Source organism: Cherax quadricarinatus, chromosome 89 (genome assembly GCF_038502225.1).
Source record: "Cherax quadricarinatus isolate ZL_2023a chromosome 89, ASM3850222v1, whole genome shotgun sequence".
NCBI classification, from domain to species: Eukaryota; Metazoa; Arthropoda; class Malacostraca; order Decapoda; family Parastacidae; genus Cherax; species Cherax quadricarinatus.
Window position 1 is genome coordinate 8,493,765 of NC_091380.1, and position 25,158 is coordinate 8,518,922.

At 41.2% G+C, this 25,158-nt stretch overlaps 1 protein-coding gene across 1 annotated transcript in view; it reads left to right on the plus strand.

The window, feature by feature from the left end:
- The window catches only part of LOC128697227 (uncharacterized protein F54F2.9), an 86,799-nt gene that overhangs the window by 60,817 nt on the left and 824 nt on the right, over positions 1 to 25,158 (plus strand). Inside the window, exons 8-9 of the mRNA XM_053788818.2 lie at positions 12,740 to 12,893; positions 13,273 to 13,437. Coding sequence (XP_053644793.1) covers positions 12,740 to 12,893; positions 13,273 to 13,437 — 319 coding nt within the window. The remainder of the gene's footprint in view (positions 1 to 12,739; positions 12,894 to 13,272; positions 13,438 to 25,158) is intronic.

The window sequence follows — 25,158 nt, forward strand, 5'->3', positions numbered from 1 at the left end:
CTGGACAACAGTTTTGGTAATCCCGCACCTCCTCCTAACTTCCAAACTACGAATTCTCTGCATTATATTCACACCACACATTGCCCTCAGACATGACATCTCCACTGCCTCCAGCCTTCTCCTCGCTGCAACATTCATCACCCACGCTTCACACCCATATAAGAGCGTTGGTAAAACTATACTCTCATACATTCCCCTCTTTGCCTCCAAGGACAAAGTTCTTTGTCTCCACAGACTCCTAAGTGCACCACTCACTCTTTTTCCCTCATCAATTCTATGATTCACCTCATCTTTCATAGACCCATCCGCTGACACGTCCACTCCCAAATATCTGAATACGTTCACCTCCTCCATACTCTCTCCCTCCAATCTGATATTCAATCTTTCATCACCTAATCTTTTTGTTATCCTCATAACCTTACTCTTTCCTGTATTCACCTTTAATTTTCTTCTTTTGCACACCCTACCAAATTCATCCACCAATCTCTGCAACTTCTCTTCAGAATCTCCCAAGAGCACAGTGTCATCGGCAAAGAGCAGCTGTGACAACTCCCACTTTGTGTGTGATTCTTTATCTTTTAACTCCACGCCTCTTGCCAAGACCCTCGCATTTACTTCTCTTACAACCCCATCTATAAATATATTAAACAACCACGGTGACATCACACATCCTTGTCTAAGGCCTACTTTTACTGGGAAAAAATTTCCCTCTTTCCTACATACTCTAACTTGAGCCTCACTATCCTCGTAAAAACTCTTCACTGCTTTCAGTAACCTACCTCCTACACCATACACTTGCAACATCTGCCACATTGCCCCCCTATCCACCCTGTCATACGCCTTTTCCAAATCCATAAATGCCACAAAGACCTCTTTAGCCTTATCTAAATACTGTTCACTTATATGTTTCACTGTAAACACCTGGTCCACACACCCCCTACCTTTCCTAAAGCCTCCTTGTTCATCTGCTATCCTATTCTCCGTCTTACTCTTAATTCTTTCAATTATAACTCTACCATACACTTTACCAGGTACACTCAACAGACTTTTTTTTTTTTTTTATTATCACACCGGCCGATTCCCACCAAGGCAGGGTGGCCCGAAAAAGAAAAACTTTCACCATCATTCACTCCATCACTGTCTTGCCAGAAGGGTGCTTTACACTACAGTTTTTAAACTGCAACATTAACACCCCTCCTTCAGAGTGCAGGCACTGTACTTCCCATCTCCAGGACTCAAGTCCGGCCTGCCGGTTTCCCTGAATCCCTTCATAAATGTTACTTTGCTCACACTCCAACAGCACGTCAAGTATTAAAAACCATTTGTCTCCATTCACTCCTATCAAACACGCTCACGCATGCCTGCTGGAAGTCCAAGCCCCTCGCACACAAAACCTCCTTTACCCCCTCCCTCCAACCCTTCCTAGGCCGACCCCTACCCCGCCTTCCTTCCACTACAGACTGATACACTCTTGAAGTCATTCTGTTTCGCTCCATTCTCTCTACATGTCCGAACCACCTCAACAACCCTTCCTCAGCCCTCTGGACAACAGTTTTGGTAATCCCGCACCTCCTCCTAACTTCCAAACTACGAATTCTCTGCATTATATTCACACCACACATTGCCCTCAGACATGACATCTCCACTGCCTCCAGCCTTCTCCTCGCTGCAACATTCATCACCCACGCTTCACACCCATATAAGAGCGTTGGTAAAACTATACTCTCATACATTCCCCTCTTTGCCTCCAAGGACAAAGTTCTTTGTTTCCACAGACTCCTAAGTGCACCACTCACTCTTTTTCCCTCATCAATTCTATGATTCACCTCATCTTTCATAGACCCATCCGCTGACACGTCCACTCCCAAATATCTGAATACGTTCCCCTCCTCCATACTCTCTCCCTCCAATCTGATATTCAATCTTTCATCACCTAATCTTTTTGTTATCCTCATAACCTTACTCTTTCCTGTATTCACCTTTAATTTTCTTCTTTTGCACACCCTACCAAATTCATCCACCAATCTCTGCAACTTCTCTTCAGAATCTCCCAAGAGCACAGTGTCATCAGCAAAGAGCAGCTGTGACAACTCCCACTTTGTGTGTGATTCTTTATCTTTTAACTCCACGCCTCTTGCCAAAACCCTCGCATTTACTTCTCTTACAACCCCATCTATAAATATATTAAACAACCACGGTGACATCACACATCCTTGTCTAAGGCCTACTTTTACTGGGAAAAAATTTCCCTCTTTCCTACATACTCTAACTTGAGCCTCACTATCCTCGTAAAAACTCTTCACTGCTTTCAGTAACCTACCTCCTACACCATACACTTGCAACATCTGCCACATTGCCCCCCTATCCACCCTGTCATACGCCTTTTCCAAATCCATAAATGCCACAAAGACCTCTTTAGCCTTATCTAAATACTGTTCACTTATATGTTTCACTGTAAACACCTGGTCCACACACCCCCTACCTTTCCTAAAGCCTCCTTGTTCATCTGCTATCCTATTCTCCGTCTTACTCTTAATTCTTTCAATTATAACTCTACCATACACTTTACCAGGTACACTCAACAGACTTATCCCCCTATAATTTTTGCACTCTCTTTTATCCCCTTTGCCTTTATACAAAGGAACTATGCATGCTCTCTGCCAATCCCTAGGTACCTTACCCTCTTCCATACATTTATTAAATAATTGCACCAACCACTCCAAAACTATATCCCCACCTGCTTTTAACATTTCTATCTTTATCCCATCAATCCCGGCTGCCTTACCCCCTTTCATTTTACCTACTGCCTCACGAACTTCCCCCACACTCACAACTGGCTCTTCCTCACTCCTACAAGATGTTATTCCTCCTTGCCCTATACACGAAATCACAGCTTCCCTATCTTCATCAACATTTAACAATTCCTCAAAATATTCCTTCCATCTTCCCAATACCTCTAACTCTCCATTTAATAACTCTCCTCTCCTATTTTTAACTGACAAATCCATTTGTTCTCTAGGCTTTCTTAACTTGTTAATCTCACTCCAAAACTTTTTCTTATTTTCAACAAAATTTGTTGATAACATCTCACCCACTCTCTCATTTGCTCTCTTTTTACATTGCTTCACCACTCTCTTAACTTCTCTCTTTTTCTCCATATACTCTTCCCTCCTTGCATCACTTCTACTTTGTAAAAACTTCTCATATGCTAACTTTTTCTCCCTTACTACTCTCTTTACATCATCATTCCACCAATCGCTCCTCTTCCCTCCTGCACCCACTTTCCTGTAACCACAAACTTCTGCTGAACACTCTAACACTACATTTTTAAACCTACCCCATACCTCTTCGACCCCATTGCCTATGCTCTCATTAGCCCATCTATCCTCCAATAGCTGTTTATATCTTACCCTAACTGCCTCCTCTTTTAGTTTATAAACCTTCACCTCTCTCTTCCCTGATGCTTCTATTCTCCTTGTATCCCATCTACCTTTTACTCTCAGTATAGCTACAACTAGAAAGTGATCTGATATATCTGTGGCCCCTCTATAAACATGTACATCCTGAAGTCTACTCAACAGTCTTTTATCTACCAATACATAATCCAACAAACTACTGTCATTTCGCCCTACATCATATCGTGTATACTTATTTATCCTCTTTTTCTTAAAATATGTATTACCTATAACTAAACCCCTTTCTATACAAAGTTCAATCAAAGGGCTCCCATTATCATTTACACCTGGCACCCCAAACTTACCTACCACACCCTCTCTAAAAGTTTCTCCTACTTTAGCATTCAAGTCCCCTACCACAATTACTCTCTCACTTGGTTCAAAGGCTCCTATACATTCACTTAACATCTCCCAAAATCTCTCTCTCTCCTCTGCATTCCTCTCTTCTCCAGGTGCATACACGCTTATTATGACCCACTTCTCGCATCCAACCTTTACTTTAATCCACATAATTCTTGAATTTACACATTCATATTCTCTTTTCTCCTTCCATAACTGATCATTTAACATTACTGCTACCCCTTCCTTTGCTCTAACTCTCTCAGATACTCCAGATTTAATCCCATTTATTTCCCCCCACTGAAACTCTCCTACCCCCTTCAGCTTTGTTTCGCTTAGGGCCAGGACATCCAACTTCTTTTCATTCATAACATCAGCAATCATCTGTTTCTTGTCATCCGCACTACATCCACGCACATTTAAGCAACCCAGTTTTATAAAGTTTTTCTTCTTCTCTTTTTTAGTAATTGTATACAGGAGAAGGGGTTACTAGCCCATTGCTCCCGGCATTTTAGTCGCCTCATACGACACGCATGGCTTACGGAGGAAAGATTCTTTTCCACTTCCCCATGGACAATAGAAGAAATAAAAAGAACAAGAGCTATTTAGAAAAAAGAGAAAAACCTAGATGTATGTATATATATATATGCATGTGCGTGTCTGTGAAGTGTGACCAAAGTGTAAGTAGGAGTAGCAAGATATCCCTGTTATCTTAGCGTGTTTATGAGACAGAAAAAGAAACCAGCAATCCTACCATCATGCAAAACAGTTACAGGTTTTTGTTTCACAGTCATCTGGCAGGACGGTAGTACTTCCCTGGGTGGTTGCTGTCTACCAACCTACTACCTTCAACAGACTTATCCCCCTATAATTTTTGCACTCTCTTTTATCCCCTTTGCCTTTATACAAAGGAACTATGCATGCTCTCTGCCAATCCCTAGGTACCTTACCCTCTTCCATACATTTATTAAATAATTGCACCAACCACTCCAAAACTATATCCCCACCTGCTTTTAACATTTCTATCTTTATCCCATCAATCCCGGCTGCCTTACCCCCTTTCATTTTACCTACTGCCTCACGAACTTCCCCCACACTCACAACTGGCTCTTCCTCACTCCTACAAGATGTTATTCCTCCTTGCCCTATACACGAAATCACAGCTTCCCTATCTTCATCAACATTTAACAATTCCTCAAAATATTCCTTCCATCTTCCCAATACCTCTACCTCTCCATTTAATAACTCTCCTCTCCTATTTTTAACTGACAAATCCATTTGTTCTCTAGGCTTTCTTAACTTGTTAATCTCACTCCAAAACTTTTTCTTATTTTCAACAAAATTTGTTGATAACATCTCACCCACTCTCTCATTTGCTCTCTTTTTACATTTCTTCACCACTCTCTTAATAATAAAAGGTGTTTGAAGCCTGGCCACTGACTGTGGGTACTACAAAGTTGTGCTCTCTCCCCCTAGTACTATGATTGCTTTGGTTCCCAACCTTGACAAAATTGACAGCAAGATATTCTGGACATTGTTTGTGAGCAATTTTATAAACATGATTTAGCTTCAGTTGTTTTACTCTGTCTTCAACATTCAGCATATCCAACTGCTGTAATTCATCCTGGCCTACATGTTCTCTTGGTCCCAGCCCCAGGATGAATCTTACATTTTGTTCTGGATGATTTGCAGTCTATCTTTCAGTTTTTTGTCAAGGCAGAGTACCATGAAGAGCAAGCGTAATCCATATGACACTGTATAAGGGCTAGACATAGGGTCCTGCGAGCCTCAGTAGGTAGGCACTGTGCTTGTCTATACAGGAACTTCAGTCTGGCATTCGTTTTCTTTACTACACTGTTCCCTATCAATTCTCCTGACATGCATGGGTCAAAGGGGATTCCCAGATATTTTACTGATGAAACCAAAGTGATGGGCTCCCCATTACACTGGACATTAAAATTATTTACCCTTCTCCGTTTATGTTTCGTGCCAAAGAGAATGGCTTCAGTTTTCCCGAGGTGTAATGATAGTTTGTTGTCTGCTAACCATTTGCTGCAGGACTCCAGTTCCAGTGTTAATACATTAGATATATCTTGTGGAGAGTTGGAGGTATTGGGAAGATGGAGGGAATATTTTGAGGAATTGTTAAATGTTGATGAAGATAGGGAAGCTGTGATTTCGTGTATAGGGCAAGGAGGAACAACATCTTGTAGGAGTGAGGAAGAGCCAGTTGTGAGTGTGGGGGAAGTTCGTGAGGCAGTAGGTAAAATGAAAGGGGGTAAGGCAGCCAGGATTGATGGGATAAAGATAGAAATGTTAAAAGCAGGTGGGGATATAGTTTTGGAGTGGTTGGTGCAATTATTTAATAAATGTATGGAAGAGGGTAAGGTACCTAGGGATTGGCAGAGAGCATGCATAGTTCCTTTGTATAAAGGCAAAGGGGACAAAAGAGAGTGCAAAAATTATAGGGGAATAAGTCTGTTGAGTATACCTGGTAAAGTGTATGGTAGAGTTATTATTGAAAGAATTAAGAGTAAGACGGAGAATAGGATAACAGATGAACAAGGAGGCTTTAGGAAAGGTAGGGGGTGTGTGGACCAGGTGTTTACAGTGAAACATATAAGTGAACAGTATTTAGATAAGGCTAAAGAGGTCTTTGTGGCATTTATAGATTTGGAAAAGGCGTATGACAGGGTGGATAGATGTTGGCAGATGTTGCAGGTGTATGGTGTAGGAGGTAGGTTACTGAAAGCAGTGAAGAGTTTTTACGAGGATAGTGAGGCTCAAGTTAGAGTATGTAGGAAAGAGGGAAATTATTTCCCAGTAAAAGTAGGCCTTAGACAAGGATGTGTGATGTCACCGTGGTTGTTTAATATATTTATAGATGGGGTTGTAAGAGAAGTAAATGCAAGGGTCTTGGCAAGAGGCGTGGAGTTAAAAGATAAAGAATCACACATAAAGTGGGAGTTGTCACAGTTGCTCTTTGCTGATGACACGGTGCTCTTGGGAGATTCTGAAGAGAAGTTGCAGAGATTGGTGGATGAATTTGGTAGGGTGTGCAAAAGAAGAAAATTAAAAGTGAATACAGGAAAGAGTAAGGTTATGAGGATAACAAAAAGATTAGGTGATGAAAGATTGGATATCAGATTGGAGGGAGAGAGTATGGAGGAGGTGAATGTATTCAGATATTTGGGAGTGGATGTGTCAGTGGATGGGTCTATGAAAGATGAGGTGAATCATAGAATTGATGAGGGGAAAAGGGTGAGTGGTGCACTTAGGAGTCTGTGGAGACAAAGAACTTTGTCCTTGGAGGCAAAGAGGGGAATGTATGAGAGTATAGTTTTACCAACGCTCTTATATGGGTGTGAAGCATGGGTGATGAATGTTGCAGCGAGGAGAAGGCTGGAGGCAGTGGAGATGTCATGTCTGAGGGCAATGTGTGGTGTGAATATAATGCAGAGAATTCGTAGTTTGGAAGTTAGGAGGAGGTGCGGGATTACCAAAACTGTTGTCCAGAGGGCTGAGGAAGGGTTGTTGAGGTGGTTCGGACATGTAGAGAGAATGGAGTGAAACAGAGTGACTTCAAGAGTGTATCAGTCTGTAGTGGAAGGAAGGCGGGGTAGGGGTCGGCCTAGGAAAGGTTGGAGGGAGGGGGTAAAGGAGGTTTTGTGTGCGAGGGGCTTGGACTTCCAGCAGGCATGCGTGAGCGTGTTTGATAGGAGTGAATGGAGACAAATGGTTTTTAATACGTGACATGCTGTTGGAGTGTGAGCAAAGTAACATTTATGAAGGGGTTCAGGGAAACCGGCAGGCCGGACTTGAGTCCTGGAGATGGGAAGTACAGTGCCTGCACTCTGAAGGAGGGGTGTTAATGTTGCAGTTTAAACTGTAGTGTAAAGCACCCTTCTGGCAAGACAGTGATGGAGTGAATGATGGTGAAAGTTTTTCTTTTTCGGGCCACCCTGCCTTGGTGGGAATCGGCCAGTGTGATAATAATAAAAAATAATAATATCTTGTGGGTCTTTACCTGACACTAACAGAGCACTGCCATCTGCATACAGTAGGAGTTTGCACTTAACACTGATAGGCATGTCATTGATATAACATAAGAACAATAAGGGACCTAGAATACTACCTTGGGGAACTCCACATGCTATCGGCAGGGGTTCTGATTCCGTTTTGTTGATTTTGACAATTTGTCTCTTGTTGCTAAGGTAGGACTTAAACCAGTCTACAGAACCAATACCAATAGCTTGAAGTTTCTTACATAATATATTGTGGTTGATAGTATCGAAGGCCTTTTACAGTTCTAAGGTTACTATACCTATGAGATTCCCCATTGACATTTCAGTTCTCAGGTAATCCATCAGATTAATTAGGGAGGTGTCGGTTGAGTAAGATCTTCTAAAGCCCGATTGATAGCTATGGAGAATGTTGTTGTCATTAAGGTACTTAACTACTTGACAGTACACCTCCCTCTCTAGAATTTTGGATATTATACTGAGTATACTAACAGGCCTATAGTTACTTACATCAGACCTACTATTTTTATTGAAGATAGGAGTAACTCTGGCCTCCTTGAAACCCTCTGGTACGTTATTAGTGGTGATTGACAGATTTATTATGTGAGCAATAGGGATTGACAGTTCAGAAGCACCATCTTTTAGGAACTTAGACGGGATGTTATCCGGGCCTGTGCTCTTAGTTGGGTTTAACCTGCTTAGTTCTTTTTTGAATAGTCATGAGATACACTTACTAGTTGACAACTGTTTGGGGTTACACCTTTATTGGTATAGTATGTTTGAAACTTATCAGAGTCTGTGTTAAAGGTATTTGATGCAGCTGGTAGTTTACTACTAGTGTTGATGTGTAGTAGGAATTAAAACAATTTGCCGCCTTAGATGTTTCGTGGCATACCTCATTATCGATAGTGAGTACTATGTTAGACCTGCCCACTGGTTTATGGCTATACCCCAACTGTTTTAGTTGTTGCCAGAGCTTTCTTGGGTTATGCTTATACTCTTCAATTTTTGAGCAATAGTGCTTTGCCTTTGCTCCTTTTATAAGTCTCTGTACTCTGTTCCTCACTCCTTGGAATTCATTTAGTGCTGCAATGTCCTGTCTGTTTGCTTTAAATCTTCGTTTAATCTTAACCTCTTTAACTGGTACAATATTATCAAGGATGGTAGTGAATATTGTTTAGAATGTTTCCCAGGAATCGTTTACGTCCGTGCAACTTGTTGTCTCTGTCCAGTCACAGTTGTGTAGCCTATTTACCAGTGTGTAGGCCTATCCTATCCCTAGTGATTTTCCTGGTGCAGTAGATGATGAAATGATCACTAAGACCTGTGGTAATGATGCCTGATTGACTAATGTTCTCAGAGCAGTTACAAAGTATGTGGTCAATTAGGGTGGCTGAGAACTGTGTGATCCGGGTTGGTGTATTAATTAGTTGAGTGTAACTATTTAAACCTAGAATTTGCTTATACCTTTTGCATAGCCCGTTATTTTGCTGCTGAAAACAGATATTGAAGTCTCCCAGTATTATTGTCTCGCAATTGTTTTCAAGTCCGGACAATACTCTGGAAAAGTCTTCTAAGAACTGTTCCTGGGTAGGAGGGCGGTAACTAGTTCCTACTAAGATGGGTTTAGTTTTGGGAAGCAGCACTTCAAACCATAGAATCTCCAGTTTATTGTTATTTAAATCAGGTCTTGGGTTGTATGCTAAGTTATTTCTAATGTAGGCACGTACCCCACCACCCTTTCTGTTCCTATCTAAGCGTTTTATATTGTAACCTTCTATTTTGACCTCGTTGTCAGTCACCATATCATCCAACCAGGATTCAGAGATGGATATAACTGCCGCCCTAGTTCTGTTAGCTAGAATCCTAATCTCTGCCAATATTGGAAAAAGTGATCTTGCGTTGACATGAATAAAGTGAAAGCCTGTTTTCATAAAACAATTATAATCATCAGTATATGGCAAAGGGTCATTTGTATTAAAATTAGGTAAATCAATGTCATCACTGCTAAAGGGTAACTGTGCCAAAGTGCATTTGTTACACACAAAATGAATTCTGGCACCGTTGTTATAATTGTACATACATCCATCATGCACCCACCCCTTACACATTTTACATAAGGTGCCTTTTCTGTTTTTCATGCGTACTTTAGTACAGTGTATGCACCTGTTTGGTAGTGTTTGAGATAATAATAGCTGTATTGTCTCACATTGACCTATGTATGCATTACATATGGAGTTAAGGTTATCATTCCTAGCTACTAGACCGTCATTATCACCGTCATTTATCTGTCTGTTTTGCCTCTGCACAATAGTTTAAGGTCCTGGATTAATTTGGATATCACCACTTAAGAGCGCTACAATAAGAGCTGTGTGCCACTGTTTTTGTTTGGGTATGCGGTGTTGCCATACCTTGCAGTGAAATTGTGTGAAATTGTCTAAATTGCCAATTTCTGACCACTTTATTGTGTAGTTGAAATCAGTAAATGGGTGGATTCTTAAACTTAATTGATAGAACAAATGGAATTCTAGGGAACTAGCTATGATTTTAGTCAATTGCAACATTGGAAATGGCCGAAAATAGGGCTCAAATTGGGCAAAATCGCCCACTTTGAGAATGCTAAATTCACAAGAGCATAATTTGATAAGTTTTCCATCAAATTTCATACTTTTGGTGTCATTATGATCAGAAAAAGATTCTCTATCATTTCCTAAGAAAAAGTAATTTGTTTATTTTTTGGGGGGAAAAATTTTCAACCCTGAGAACGAGTTTGGGAGAGGGCCTCTCGACCCTCAAAGGGTTAAGTGTAAAGGATTTGAAAAACCCTTGAAGCAAACTTGAGCATGAGTTTAACTATATGATAATGTATAATATTAGAAAATTCAGCATTTTGATTGGATAGTATTAATAGTTAAGATAAGATTTGTTCAGATTTTTAACCCAGAGGGGAAGCCACCCAGGATAACCCAAGACAGTCTTCAGATTATATCTTTGTATTGTATTGATAATATGGACTGTCTTATTTCCATTGTGATCTTTCAGTCTTGTCCTCTAGGATGCCACCCACACCAGGTCAACTAACACCCAGGTTCCTACTTACTGCTGGGTGAACAGTGACAGCAAGTGTAAAGTGACTAACACCCAGGTACCTACTTACTGCTAGGTGAACAGTGATAGTAGGTATAAGGTGACTAACACCCTGGTACCTACTTACTGCTAGGTGGACAGGGACAGCAGGCATGAGGAAACTTGCCCGGCATTTCCACCTGTGTCCGGGATCAAATCACTGACACTCATTGTGTGAGGCGAGAGCATTGCCAACGAAGTCCTTCGTAACCATTGGCAACAAAGTTGGTCCGATATGACTCATATCAAACCAAGTTTAGGTTTCTGGCCTTCTTGTCATCAATGCTGAGGTTTGGTAACAACACTCTACTGTCTTCACAGCAGACACACCCGTCTTACTCATGGGTATCTCATGGACCGGTGTTCTGTTCCACTCTGTGAGAATTGTCTGGTTCCAATTTCAGTTTGTAGTATTCTGCTGGACTGTCCTGTCTTTCATTGAGCACACAGAATTTACCTCCAACGTCATCACTGCTCTAACACCCTTACTTTACCTTCCCACCTTGCTGATGGACCCACGTTTGATGCAGACTCCTTTGACTTTCTGACAGCATCGTTTTATTGTACAAACTCTGATAAGACTTCCTTTTGCACTCCTCACAGCCCTTTTTAACTCTACCTCTGTTATCCTCTCTACCCTTGCTACCCTATGATCCAGCATTACTCCTGCCCTGCAGTGCTATATGACCCTGGTGGGCTTAGTGCTTCTTTTTGATTATATAATAATGGTCAGATTGGCACTGGGGAAAACAATGCAGATTTAAAAAAATAACAAGTCATTTATATATCTTTTCAGTCATTACAGTGTAGCCACTTGGGTCAATTTGAAAAATATCCAGTATGCATAATTAAGCTAAATTTTTCTATAAGGTACTGTTGCTTGATTTAATATGTTATAATTGCCATACAATTTGCATATGGGTAGTTAAGAGGTTTTATTACACATTTATAGAGTATTTAGGTATACTTTAGTTAAAGTCTGTGCTTTAATATTTGAGTAATATTATCTAAGATGAGTGATAACATACTGTGGCGGTATTATATAATGGAGACACATTTACTGATATTAATGTAATATCATTTGATATTCAGTATAATAAATATTAGAGCTTATAATGCAGGATATTCCCCATGGGGAAGTGGAACAGAATTCTTCCTCCGTAAGCCATGCGTGTCGTAAGAGGCGACTAAAATGCCGGGAGCAAGGGGCTGGTAACCCCTTCTCCTGTATATATTACTAAATGTAAAAGGAGAAACTTTCGTTTTTCCTTTTGGGCCGCCCCGCCTCGGTGGGATACGGCCAGTGTGTTGAAAGAAAGAATAATAATAATAATAATGTCACCCAAGCCATGGGATACTGATATGTTGTGAGAGTGTTTATTTGACTGTGTAGTCCTTAAAAGAATGTACCTTGAGGCTGATGGATGACTAAAGAATTAGGGCTACCCTCCCCTTGCTTGGATCAAGCACAGTGGCTCCCCCCCCCCTCCCTTCCCATTGCCCTGGAGCTGTGTGTCTCTTATAGGTTTACCGTTTCCTTATGAATATAAAAATAACAATTGTCTGCATTGGCAGCTATAGAGAACTGCATTGTATTTATGTTGGTAGAATTATCAACAGTATGTTAGGTAAAAGGACATGTGTAACTAATGCAGCATTTTGCTGCAACGTTTTGCTCCCCAGGAGCTTGACGAAGCTCCTGGAGAGTGAAATGTTGCTACAATAAAATGTCACATTAGTTGCAAATGTCGTTTTACCTAACAAGAAATTCACCGATTCATCACATGTCGTTAACAGGTTTCCTGGTGGCACTGTTGATCGCTGGGAGCGTATTGCAGACTTGATGGGTAGAACTGTGTACGAAGTTACTAAAATGTCCAGTAAAGTGAAAGCTCGTTTAATGCAGCGGCCGACAGAAATTGAAACTGAAGAACTTGCACCAGAAGTTAAGGTGAAGCTTTATACACTAAAACATTACATTTGTATTTTTTTATTTAAAGAACTTATTAATAGGCCTAGTTAAGTGGATAAAGTGTGTTTTGCATTATTTCTGGTCATCTGTGGTATTATAAGTACAACAGAAATCTTCCTCCATAAGCCATGCGTGTCGTAAGAGGGGACTAACATGCCTGGAGCAAGGGGCTAGTAACCCCTTTTCCTGCATACATTACTAAAGTTAAAAAGCGAAACTTTTGTTTTTCTTTTTGGGCCACCCTGCCTCGGTGGGATACAGCCAGTTTGTTAGTTTGAAAATTATTAAATTGAATTTTACCATGTTTACATGCGTATGTGTTTCTATGTGTAATAACATTTATCTGGATTTTTTACAGGTAAAAGTCAAAACCAAGGCAGAGAAATTAGACCTGAGTGCTGGGAGTGATGAAATGTGGAATCCTATACAACAGAAGGCCTTGGAGAAAGCCCTCAAACTGAATCCAAAAGGCACAGACCAGCGGTGGGACAAGATTGCTCGGGCTGTACCTGATAAGACCAAGGTAACGCAAGATTGCATTCTCAGTTTGGCATCCAATATTTAGCTATCAGTCTTCCATTTTTCCTTTGTACCTAAGACAAGACACCATGATCCTAGTTTTTCAGTACTGTAATTGCATATGGGTCATTATTAATGCCTATCAAAATCACATTTTTCTGTAATCAGTAATTTTGTTAAACTTAGTAGAAAGTGGGGTGATGTATAAGCAAGAGCACAGATGTGACATGTGAGAAGGCTAGTTTTTTCTTTGTTTTAACCCGTAAACGGTCCAAGCAGATCTACGTTCACATGTGTAGTGCTACAAAAGTAGATCTACGTTTTTTTACATATTTTCAAATTTTTTATTTATTATCACACCGGCCGATTCCCACCAAGGCAGGGTGGCCCGAAAAAGAAAAACTTTCACCATCATTCACTCCATCACTGTCTTGCCAGAAGGGTGCTTTACACTACAGTTTTTAAACTGCAACATTAACACCCCTCCTTCAGAGTGCAGGCACTGTACTTCCCATCTCCAGGACTCAAGTCCGGCCTGCCGGTTTCCCTGAATCCCTTCATAAATGTTACTTTGCTCACACTCCAACAGCACGTCAAGTATTAAAAACCATTTGTCTCCATTCACTCCTATCAAACACGCTCACGCATGCCTGCTGGAAGTCCAAGCCCCTCGCACACAAAACCTCCTTTACCCCCTCCCTCCAACCCTTCCTAGGCCGACCCCTACCCCGCCTTCCTTCCACTACAGACTGATACACTCTTGAAGTCATTCTGTTTCGCTCCATTCTCTCTACATGTCCGAACCACCTCAACAACCCTTCCTCAGCCCTCTGGACAACAGTTTTGGTAATCCCGCACCTCCTCCTAACTTCCAAACTACGAATTCTCTGCATTATATTCACACCACACATTGCCCTCAGACATGACATCTCCACTGCCTCCAGCCTTCTCCTCGCTGCAACATTCATCACCCACGCTTCACACCCATATAAGAGCGTTGGTAAAACTATACTCTCATACATTCCCCTCTTTGCCTCCAAGGACAAAGTTCTTTGTTTCCACAGACTCCTAAGTGCACCACTCACTCTTTTTCCCTCATCAATTCTATGATTCACCTCATCTTTCATAGACCCATCCGCTGACACGTCCACTCCCAAATATCTGAATACGTTCACCTCCTCCATACTCTCTCCCTCCAATCTGATATTCAATCTTTCATCACCTAATCTTTTTGTTATCCTCATAACCTTACTCTTTCCTGTATTCACCTTTAATTTTCTTCTTTTGCACACCCTACCAAATTCATCCACCAATCTCTGCAACTTCTCTTCAGAATCTCCCAAGAGCACAGTGTCATCAGCAAAGAGCAGCTGTGACAACTCCCACTTTGTGTGTGATTCTTTATCTTTTAACTCCACGCCTCTTGCCAAGACCCTCGCATTTACTTCTCTTACAACCCCATCTATAAATATATTAAACAACCACGGTGACATCACACATCCTTGTCTAAGGCCTACTTTTACTGGGAAAAAATTTCCCTCTTTCCTACATACTCTAACTTGAGCCTCACTATCCTCGTAAAAACTCTTCACTGCTTTCAGTAACCTACCTCCTACACCATACACTTGCAACATCTGCCACATTGCCCCCCTATCCACCCTGTCATACGCCTTTTCCAAATCCATAAATGCCACAAAGACCTCTTTAGCCTTATCTAAATACTGTTCACTTATATGTTTCACTGTAAACACCTGGTCCACACACCCCCTACCTTTCCTAAAGCCTCCTTGTTCATCTGCTATCCTATTCTCCGTCGTACTCTTAATTCTTTCAATTATAACTCTACCATACACTTTACCAGGTACACTCAACAGACTTATCCCCCTATAATTTTTGCACTCTCTTTTATCCCCTTTGCCTTTATACAAAGGAACTATGCATGCTCTCTGCCAATCCCTAGGTACCTTACCCTCTTCCATACATTTATTAAATAATTGCACCAACCACTCCAAAACTATATCCCCACCTGCTTTTAACATTTCTATCTTTATCCCATCAATCCCGGCTGCCTTACCCCCTTTCATTTTACCTACTGCCTCACGAACTTCCCCCACACTCACAACTGGCTCTTCCTCACTCCTACAAGATGTTATTCCTCCTTGCCCTATACACGAAATCACAGCTTCCCTATCTTCATCAACATTTAACAATTCCTCAAAATATTCCTTCCATCTTCCCAATACCTCTAACTCTCCATTTAATAACTCTCCTCTCCTATTTTTAACTGACAAATCCATTTGTTCTCTAGGCTTTCTTAACTTGTTAATCTCACTCCAAAACTTTTTCTTATTTTCAACAAAATTTGTTGATAACATCTCACCCACTCTCTCATTTGCTCTCTTTTTACATTGCTTCACCACTCTCTTAACTTCTCTCTTTTTCTCCATATACTCTTCCCTCCTTGCATCACTTCTACTTTGTAAAAACTTCTCATATGCTAACTTTTTCTCCCTTACTACTCTCTTTACATCATCATTCCACCAATCGCTCCTCTTCCCTCCTGCACCCACTTTCCTGTAACCACAAACTTCTGCTGAACACTCTAACACTACATTTTTAAACCTACCCCATACCTCTTCGACCCCATTGCCTATGCTCTCATTAGCCCATCTATCCTCCAATAGCTGTTTATATCTTACCCTAACTGCCTCCTCTTTTAGTTTATAAACCTTCACCTCTCTCTTCCCTGATGCTTCTATTCTCCTTGTATCCCATCTACCTTTTACTCTCAGTGTAGCTACAACTAGAAAGTGATCTGATATATCTGTGGCCCCTCTATAAACATGTACATCCTGAAGTCTACTCAACAGTCTTTTATCTACCAATACATAATCCAACAAACTACTGTCATTTCGCCCTACATCATATCGTGTATACTTATTTATCCTCTTTTTCTTAAAATATGTATTACCTATAACTAAACCCCTTTCTATACAAAGTTCAATCAAAGGGCTCCCATTATCATTTACACCTGGCACCCCAAACTTACCTACCACACCCTCTCTAAAAGTTTCTCCTACTTTAGCATTCAAGTCCCCTACCACAATTACTCTCTCACTTGGTTCAAAGGCTCCTATACATTCACTTAACATCTCCCAAAATCTCTCTCTCTCCTCTGCATTCCTCTCTTCTCCAGGTGCATACACGCTTATTATGACCCACTTCTCGCATCCAACCTTTACTTTAATCCACATAATTCTTGAATTTACACATTCATATTCTCTTTTCTCCTTCCATAACTGATCATTTAACATTACTGCTACCCCTTCCTTTGCTCTAACTCTCTCAGATACTCCAGATTTAATCCCATTTATTTCCCCCCACTGAAACTCTCCTACCCCCTTCAGCTTTGTTTCGCTTAGGGCCAGGACATCCAACTTCTTTTCATTCATAACATCAGCAATCATCTGTTTCTTGTCATCCGCACTACATCCACGCACATTTAAGCAACCCAGTTTTATAAAGTTTTTCTTCTTCTCTTTTTTAGTAATTGTATACAGGAGAAGGGGTTACTAGCCCATTGCTCCCGGCATTTTAGTCGCCTCATACGACACGCATGGCTTACGGAGGAAAGATTCTTTTCCACTTCCCCATGGACAATAGAAGAAATAAAAAAGAACAAGAGCTATTTAGAAAAAGGAGAAAAACCTAGATGTATGTATATATATATATGCATGTGCGTGTCTGTGAAGTGTGACCAAAGTGTAAGTAGGAGTAGCAAGATATCCCTGTTATCTTAGCGTGTTTATGAGACAGAAAAAGAAACCAGCAATCCTACCATCATGCAAAACAGTTACAGGTTTTTGTTTCACAGTCATCTGGCAGGACGGTAGTACTTCCCTGGGTGGTTGCTGTCTACCAACCTATTACCTATAGAAAAAAAAAAAGATCTACTTTTTTACATACTTTCAAATGTTGAAAAAACGTATATATATGTTTGGAAAGTTTACAGGTTAATACAAAGGCTGTCTCCTACTGGGGCAGGGTGACCCGAAAAAGAAAAAACGGTGTCATGAAGTTTTCCTTCTTTTTACATGTGTGTAGTAATTTATACAGGAGAAGGGATTACTAGCATTTTGCTGCTGGCATTTTAGTCACCTCTTACAACACACATGGCTTATGGAGAAAGGATTCTTTTCCACTTCCCCATGGAGAACACTTGTTTTAAATGATTAAATTCATTGTTGTGATGACAAACGTAACATTTACAGAACTCGGTGTTCAAGGTGAGGGGGTTCTCAGACTTTTTCCTCTCATGTACCATTTGATATTTTTGTAGGTAGCTGTATACCACTATACTCACTCCCATATGTGAACTTGCTTAGTTGTCTTACTCTACCATGACAGACTAGGGTTTTTCATACAATACTTAAAGTATGTTATTGATTAAACTTTTTAGTCTTGTTTTAGAAATGTATACACCTACCATCCGACTTACGACCTGCTCGACTTACGACCACTCGACTTATGACCGTGTTTTTCTTTGCCAAGTTTCTGGGAAATATACAACTATTTGTGTTTGTACACAGTGTTTATCCTAAACCTTACAGTATAAAATACAGTACTAACAGCATAAAAAGTAAAGTAAAACATGAAATACCAAAATAAAACAATAAAATAAAGTCATTACAAAAATGTGATGTTGATATTCAGTAGTAAAGTTAGACTTACGTCCATTTCGACTTACGACCGGTTTCTCGGAACCGAACTTTGTCATAAGTCGGATGGTAGGTGTATATAGGCCTGGTAATGGACTGGACTGCAGGGGTGTTGACCCCTGGAATACCCTCCAGGTATACGGTATTATACTTGTTTCTTAACTCATTAGCTATGTATATAAGACACTCACAAGCCTGCTGGATGCTCAAGCCTCTAAACCTCAAAGCCTCTTTTATGCAGAATATCACTTACAAATCCCAAATGTACTACAGTCTGGGAACTCCTACTCTAATTGATCTAACATTCCAGGAGTGTTGACTGTGATGGTAAAGGTTGTTGATTGGACCATTGGAATTATCCTTCCATTCCACAGTTCAAACCTGATAACCTCCATAACTTGTGGGTTTATCACAGCGACTGTCACAACTTGTGAAATCCTAATAAAGACAAATCATGGAATGGATGGGGTTGGAATACACTGGCCTGTGAGTTTTAGGACTTATTTCTCCATGGGTTCAAACTCCAGCCATTTCATGATTTGGCTTGTCACAAATACAGATCTTTACAGGTTTCCCCTTGTTTTATCAGGGGTTCACTCCATGGGGGTTCATGTTTATGCAGTGGCCCATTTCCATCAGTAAATTTGTGTGTACAATATACATTAACCATACTGAAGGAGTTATATGCCCACATAGGTCATTCAGCAATTTTTTTTTTTTTCCAACAAGTCGGCCGTCTCCCACCGAGGCAGGGTGACCCAAAAAAGAAAGAAAATCCCCAAAAAGAAAATACTTTCATCATCATTCAACACTTTCACCACACTCACACATTATCACTGTTTTTGCAGAGGTGCTCAGAATACAACAGTTTAGAAGCATATATGTATAAAGATACACAACACATACCTCCAAACTGCCAATATCCCAAACCCCTCCTTTAAAGTGCAGGCATTGTACTTCCCATTTCCAGGACTCAAGTCCAACTATACGAAAATAACCAGTTTCCCTGAATCCCTTCACTAAATATTACCCTGCTCACACTCCAACAGATCGTCAGGTCCCAAGTACCATTTGTCTCCATTCACTCCTATCTAACACGCTCACGCACGCTTGCTGGAAGTCCAAGCCCCTCGCCCACAAAACCTCCTTTACCCCCTCTCTCCAACCCTTTCGAGGATGACCCCTACCCCGCCTTCCTTCCCCTATAGATTTATATGCTTTCCATGTCATTCTACTTTGATCCATTCTCTCTAAATGACCAAACCACCTCAACAACCCCTCTTCTGCCCTCTGACTAATACTTTTATTAACTCCACACCTTTTCCTAATTTCCACACTCCAAATTTTCTGCATAATATTTACACCACACATTGCCCTTAGACAGGACATCTCCACTGCCTCCAACCGTCTCCTCGCTGCTGCATTTACCACCCAAGCTTCACATCCATATAAGAGTGTTGGTACTACTATGCTTTCATCTATTCCCTTCTTTGCCTCCATAGATAACGTTTTTTGACTCCACATATACCTCAACGCACCACTCACCTTTTTTCCCTCATCAATTCTATGATTAGCCTCATCCTTCATAAATCCATCCACCGACACGTCAACTCCCAAGTATCTGAAAACATTCACTTCTTCCATACTCCTCCTCCCCAATTTGATATCCAATTTTTCTTTATCCAAATCATTTGATACCCTCATCACCTTACTCTTTTCTATGTTCACTTTCAACTTTCTACCTTTACACACATTCTCAAACTCATCCACTAACCTTTGCAATTTTTCTTTAGAATCTCCCATAAGCACAGTATCATCAGCAAAAACTAACTGTGTCAATTCCCATTTTGAATTTGATTCCCCATAATTTAATCCCACCCCTCTCCCGAACACCCTAGCATTTACTTCTTTTACAACCCCGTCTATAAATACAGTGGACCCCCGCATAACGATATTAATCCGTTCCTGAGAGCTCATTGTTATGCGAAATTATCTTTATGCGAATGAATTTTCCCCATAAGAAATAATGGAAATCAAATTAATCTGTGCAAAACACCCAAAAGTATGAAAAAAAATTTTTACCACATTTTTTTCCTACACACAAAGAGAAGGATACAATAGTAGAGTAGTACCATGTACTACACTGCCTCCAAATGAAGAATAAATGACACTTACCTTTATTGAAGATGCAGCAATGACTGAGTGCCTTTTCCTCCTGAATATACATTTTCCTACACACAAAGAGAAGGATACATGCACAATAGTAGAGTAGTACATGCACAGTATATATTGTGCATGTACTACTCTACTAAATGAAGAATAAATGACACTTACCTTTATTGAAGATGCAGCAATGACTGATGAGACACTGTCCTGGGAGTGCCTTTTCCTCCTGAGTACTGTAGGTCCTGTTTGGCATTTTCTTCCAGAACAGGCCTTATCACACTGTGTATGTCACTACGATTCTTAAATCTCTCAAACTAACCTTTGCTGGCTTTAAATTCACCAATATGAGCACTAGTTCCAGGCATTTTTCCCTGTTCGCTTGGGTGTCAGTCGACTGGTGTGGGTTGCATCCTGGGAGGCAAGATTAAGGACCCCTATGTAAATAAGTTAGACAGTCTTTGATGACACTGACTTTTTTGGGTTATCCTGGGTGGCTAACCCTCTGGGGTTAATTGTTTCTTGGTATTCTCAATAAGCCACACCAACAATGGTGCTACAGCAGCAGCAGTTGACAATGCTACAGCAGCAGCAGCTGACAGTGCTACAGCAGCAGCTGACAGTGCTACAGCAGCAGCAGACGGTGCTACAGCAGCAGCAGATGGTACTACAGCAGCAGCAGCAGCTGACGGTGGTACAGCAGCAGCAGCAGCTGATGGTGCTACAGCAGCAGCAGCAGCTGACAGTGCTACAGCAGCAGCAGCAGCAGCTGACAGTGCTACAGCAGCAGCAGCAGCAGCTGACAGAGCTACAGCAGCAGCTGACAGTGCTACAGCAGCAGCAGACGGTGCTACAGCAGCAGCAGACAGTACTACAGCAGCAGCAGCAGCAGCTGACGGTGGTACAGCAGCAGCAGCAGCTGATGGTGCTACAGCAGCAGCAGCAGCTGACAGTGCTACAGCAGCAGCAGCAGCAGCAGCTGACAGTGCTACAGCAGCAGCAGCAGCTGACAGTGCTACAGCAGCAGCTGACAGTGCTACAGCAGCAGCAGACAGTGCTACAGCAGCAGCAGATGGTACTACAGCAGCAGCTGATGGTGGTACAGCAGCAGCAGCAGTTGACCATGGTACCACAGTATTTCGATAATATTTCTCAGCCTTTTTACCACAGGGTTGGCACTAGAGGCTTTCTTGGGGCCCATGGTCACTTATTTTGCAGATAAAATCACCAAAAACACTGTAATAATATGAAATGTTCCGATTGTATGCTTGGATGTTACCGCGGAGGCTGGCTGGTAAACAATGCCACCGGCAGAACATGTGAGGGTGGCTCAAGCCGCACATTAGACGCGTCTCGGACGAATAGTGTTGAGCGGGTTTTTTAGCGGTATGCGAGGCAAAAATCTTAGCGATAAAATGTATCGGTATGCGGATTTAACGTTATGTGATGCCAACGGTATGCAGGGGTCCACTGTATATTAAACAACCATGGTGACATTACACATCCTTGTCTAAGACCTACTTTTACTGGGAAGTAGTCTCCCTCTCTTCTACACACCCTAACCTGAGCCTCACTATCCTCATAAAAACTCTTTACAGCATTTAGTAACTTACCACCTATTCCATATACTTGCAACATCTGCCACATTGCTCCTCTATCCACTCTATCATATGCCTTTTCTAAATCCATAAATGCAATAAAAACTTCCCTACCTTTATCTAAATACTGTTCACATATATGCTTCAATGTAAACACTTGATCTACACATCCCCTACCCACTCTGAAACCTCCTTGCTCATCCGCAATCCTACATTCTGTCTTATCTCTAATTCTTTCAATTATAACCCTACCGTACACTTTTCCTGGTATACTCAGTAAACTTATTCCTCTATAATTTTTACAGTCTCTTTTGTCCCCTTTCCCTTTATATAAAGGGACTATACATGCTCTCTGCCAATCCCTAGGTACCTTCCCCTCTTTCATACATTTATTAAACAATAGTACCAACCACTCCAACACTATATACCCCCCTGCTTTTAACATTTCTGTCATGATCCCATCAGTTCCAGCTGCTTTACCCCCTTTCATTCTATGTAATGCCTCACATACCTCCCCCACACTTACATTCTGCTCTTCTTCACTCCTAAAAGATGGTATACCTCCCTGTCCAGTGCATGAAATTACCGCCTCCCTTTCTTCCTCAACATTTAAAAGTTCCTCGAAATATTCTCGCCATCTACCTAATACCTCCATCTCCCCATCTACTAACTCCCCTACTCTGTTTTTAACTGACAAATTCATACTTTCCCTAGGCTTTCTTAACTTGTTTAACTCACTCCAAAATTTTTTCTTATTTTCATTAAAATTTCTTGACAGTGCCTCTCCCACTCTATCATCTGCTCTCCTTTTGCACTCTCTCACCACTCTCTTCACCTTTCTTTTACTCTCCATATACTCTGCTCTTCTTATAACACTTCTGCTTTGTAAAAAACCTCTCATAAGCTACCTTTTTCTCTTTTATCATACCCTTTACCTCATTATTCCACCAATCACTCCTCTTTCCTCCTGCCCCCACCCTCCTATAACCACAAACTTCTGCCCCACATTCTAATACTGCATTTTTAAAACTATTCCAACCCTCTTCAACCCCCCCACTACTCATCTTTGCACTAGCCCACCTTTCTGCCAATAGTCGCTTATATCTCACCCGAACTTCCTCCTCCCTTAGTTTATACACTTTCACCTCCCTCTTACTTGTTGTTGCCACCTTCCTCTTTTCCCATCTACCTCTTACTCTAACTGTAGCTACAACTAAATAATGATCCGATATATCAGTTGCCCCTCTATAAGCAATATCAGCAATATGTAATAATATTTAATAGTGGAGCATACAGTAATAAATTATTAATAACCACATAGGTATCTTTATACGTATATGCTTCTAAACTGTTGTATTCTGAGCACCTCTGCAAAAACAGTGATTATGTGTGAGTGAGGTGAAAGTGTTGAATAATGATGAAATTATTTTCTTTTTGGGGATTTTCTTTCTTTTTGGATCACCGTGCTTCAGTGGGAGACGGCCGACTTGTTAAAAAAAAAAATAGGTTGAAAAATTAATTTTATACAGTTTCTTCCATCAGTCAATTGACCCATTTATCATAGTGTTTGTAAGCTTCTTTTCTGACATCCTTATGAATTCCCTGATGATGTCACTCTAGCTGTCTGCCCACTTAGAATGCCTGACCTTCAAATCAGACTGTCTTAGCTTTGTTAAATGCAACTGACTTTCTTTTGCTGTCTCTAATTTTATTCTTTAGCAACCTCTGGCATGAAGCATTGTATGATCTGCAGGATACAGAAAAGTTGAGGATGTTGCAATTCAGAGGGTCATTGGAGCTGTGGTGCCAATATGCTTCTGGCAAGACAGGTTGAATGAATGATGGTGAAAGTGTTTACTCTTTTTCAGGTCACACTACCTTGGTGGGAGATGGCCATTGTGGCTAAAAAAACAAAATGAAAAGATAAAGAGTGCATGCTAGTGACTGTCTGTGCTTAACAATATTTTATAACATGTAAATCACATATTGTAAACTTTTTTTTTTTTACTCACACGTTGGCCGGTTCCCACCAGGGCAGGGTGGCCTGGAAAAGAAAAACTTTCATCATCGTTCACTCCATCACTGTCTTGCCAGAGGTGTGCTTACACTACAGTTATAAAACTGCAACATTAACACCTCTCCTTGAGAGTGCAGACACTGTATTTCCCATCCCCAGGACTCAAGTCTGGCCTGCCGGTTTCCCTGAATCCCTTCATAAGTGTTACCTTGCGAACACTCCAGCAGCATGTTAAGTCCTAAAAACCATTTGCCTCCATTTACTCGTATCTAACATGCTTACGTATGCTTGCTGGAAGTCCAAGCCCCTCACACACAAAACCTCTTTGGCCCCCTCCCTCCAACCTTTCCTAGGCCAACCCCTACCTCACCTTCCCTCCACTACAGATTAATACACTCTTGAAGTCATTCTATTTCGTGCCATCCTCTCTGCATGTCCAAACCACCTCAACAATCCCTCCTCAGCCCTCTGGATAATAGTTTTGGTATTATTATTATTATAATCAAGGGGGAAGCGCTAAACCCGGAGGATTATACAGCGCCTGGGGGGGGGGGATGTGGAAGGCATTCAGGCTTAATTCGGGGAACTGGAGCACAGATCCAATTCCCTAAATCAAGAGCCCCTCACCAACATCAAGGAACCTTCCTTGAGGGGAATAGTTTTGGTAATCCCGCACTTCTTCCTAATTTCCAAGCTACGAATTCTCTGCATTATATTCACACCACACATTGCCCTCAGACACGACGTCTCCACTGCCTCCAGCCTTCTCATTGTAAACTATGCCAAGAAATAAAAATTTGAATTTGAATTTGAAAGATGTTGAGCTTTAGGTTCTTGAGCATACAGCAGGCTTGTAAGAGTGTATTAGATAAAAGTGAATGAAGACAAGAATTTTTGTTGGAATGTGAGCAAGGTAACATTTATGAAGGGATTCAGGGAAACCAGTTAGCCAGATTTCAGTCCGGCAAGTAGGAAGGTCACTCCCTGCAGTGTGGCGTAGAGGGAGATGCGATGTTTCAGTTGGAGGGTAATGTGAATTGTGATGTCAGAACACTTCTGGCAAGACAGCAATTGAATGAATGATGGTTCATGTGTATACTTTTTTTTTGGGGGGGGAGAGGGGGGGGAAGAGGGTAACTCTACTTTGGTGGGAAACAGCTTTTGAAGAGGAAAAAAAAATAATTCAGTACAGTAAGTCCTTGACTTACAAACACACTGGGGACCTCCTG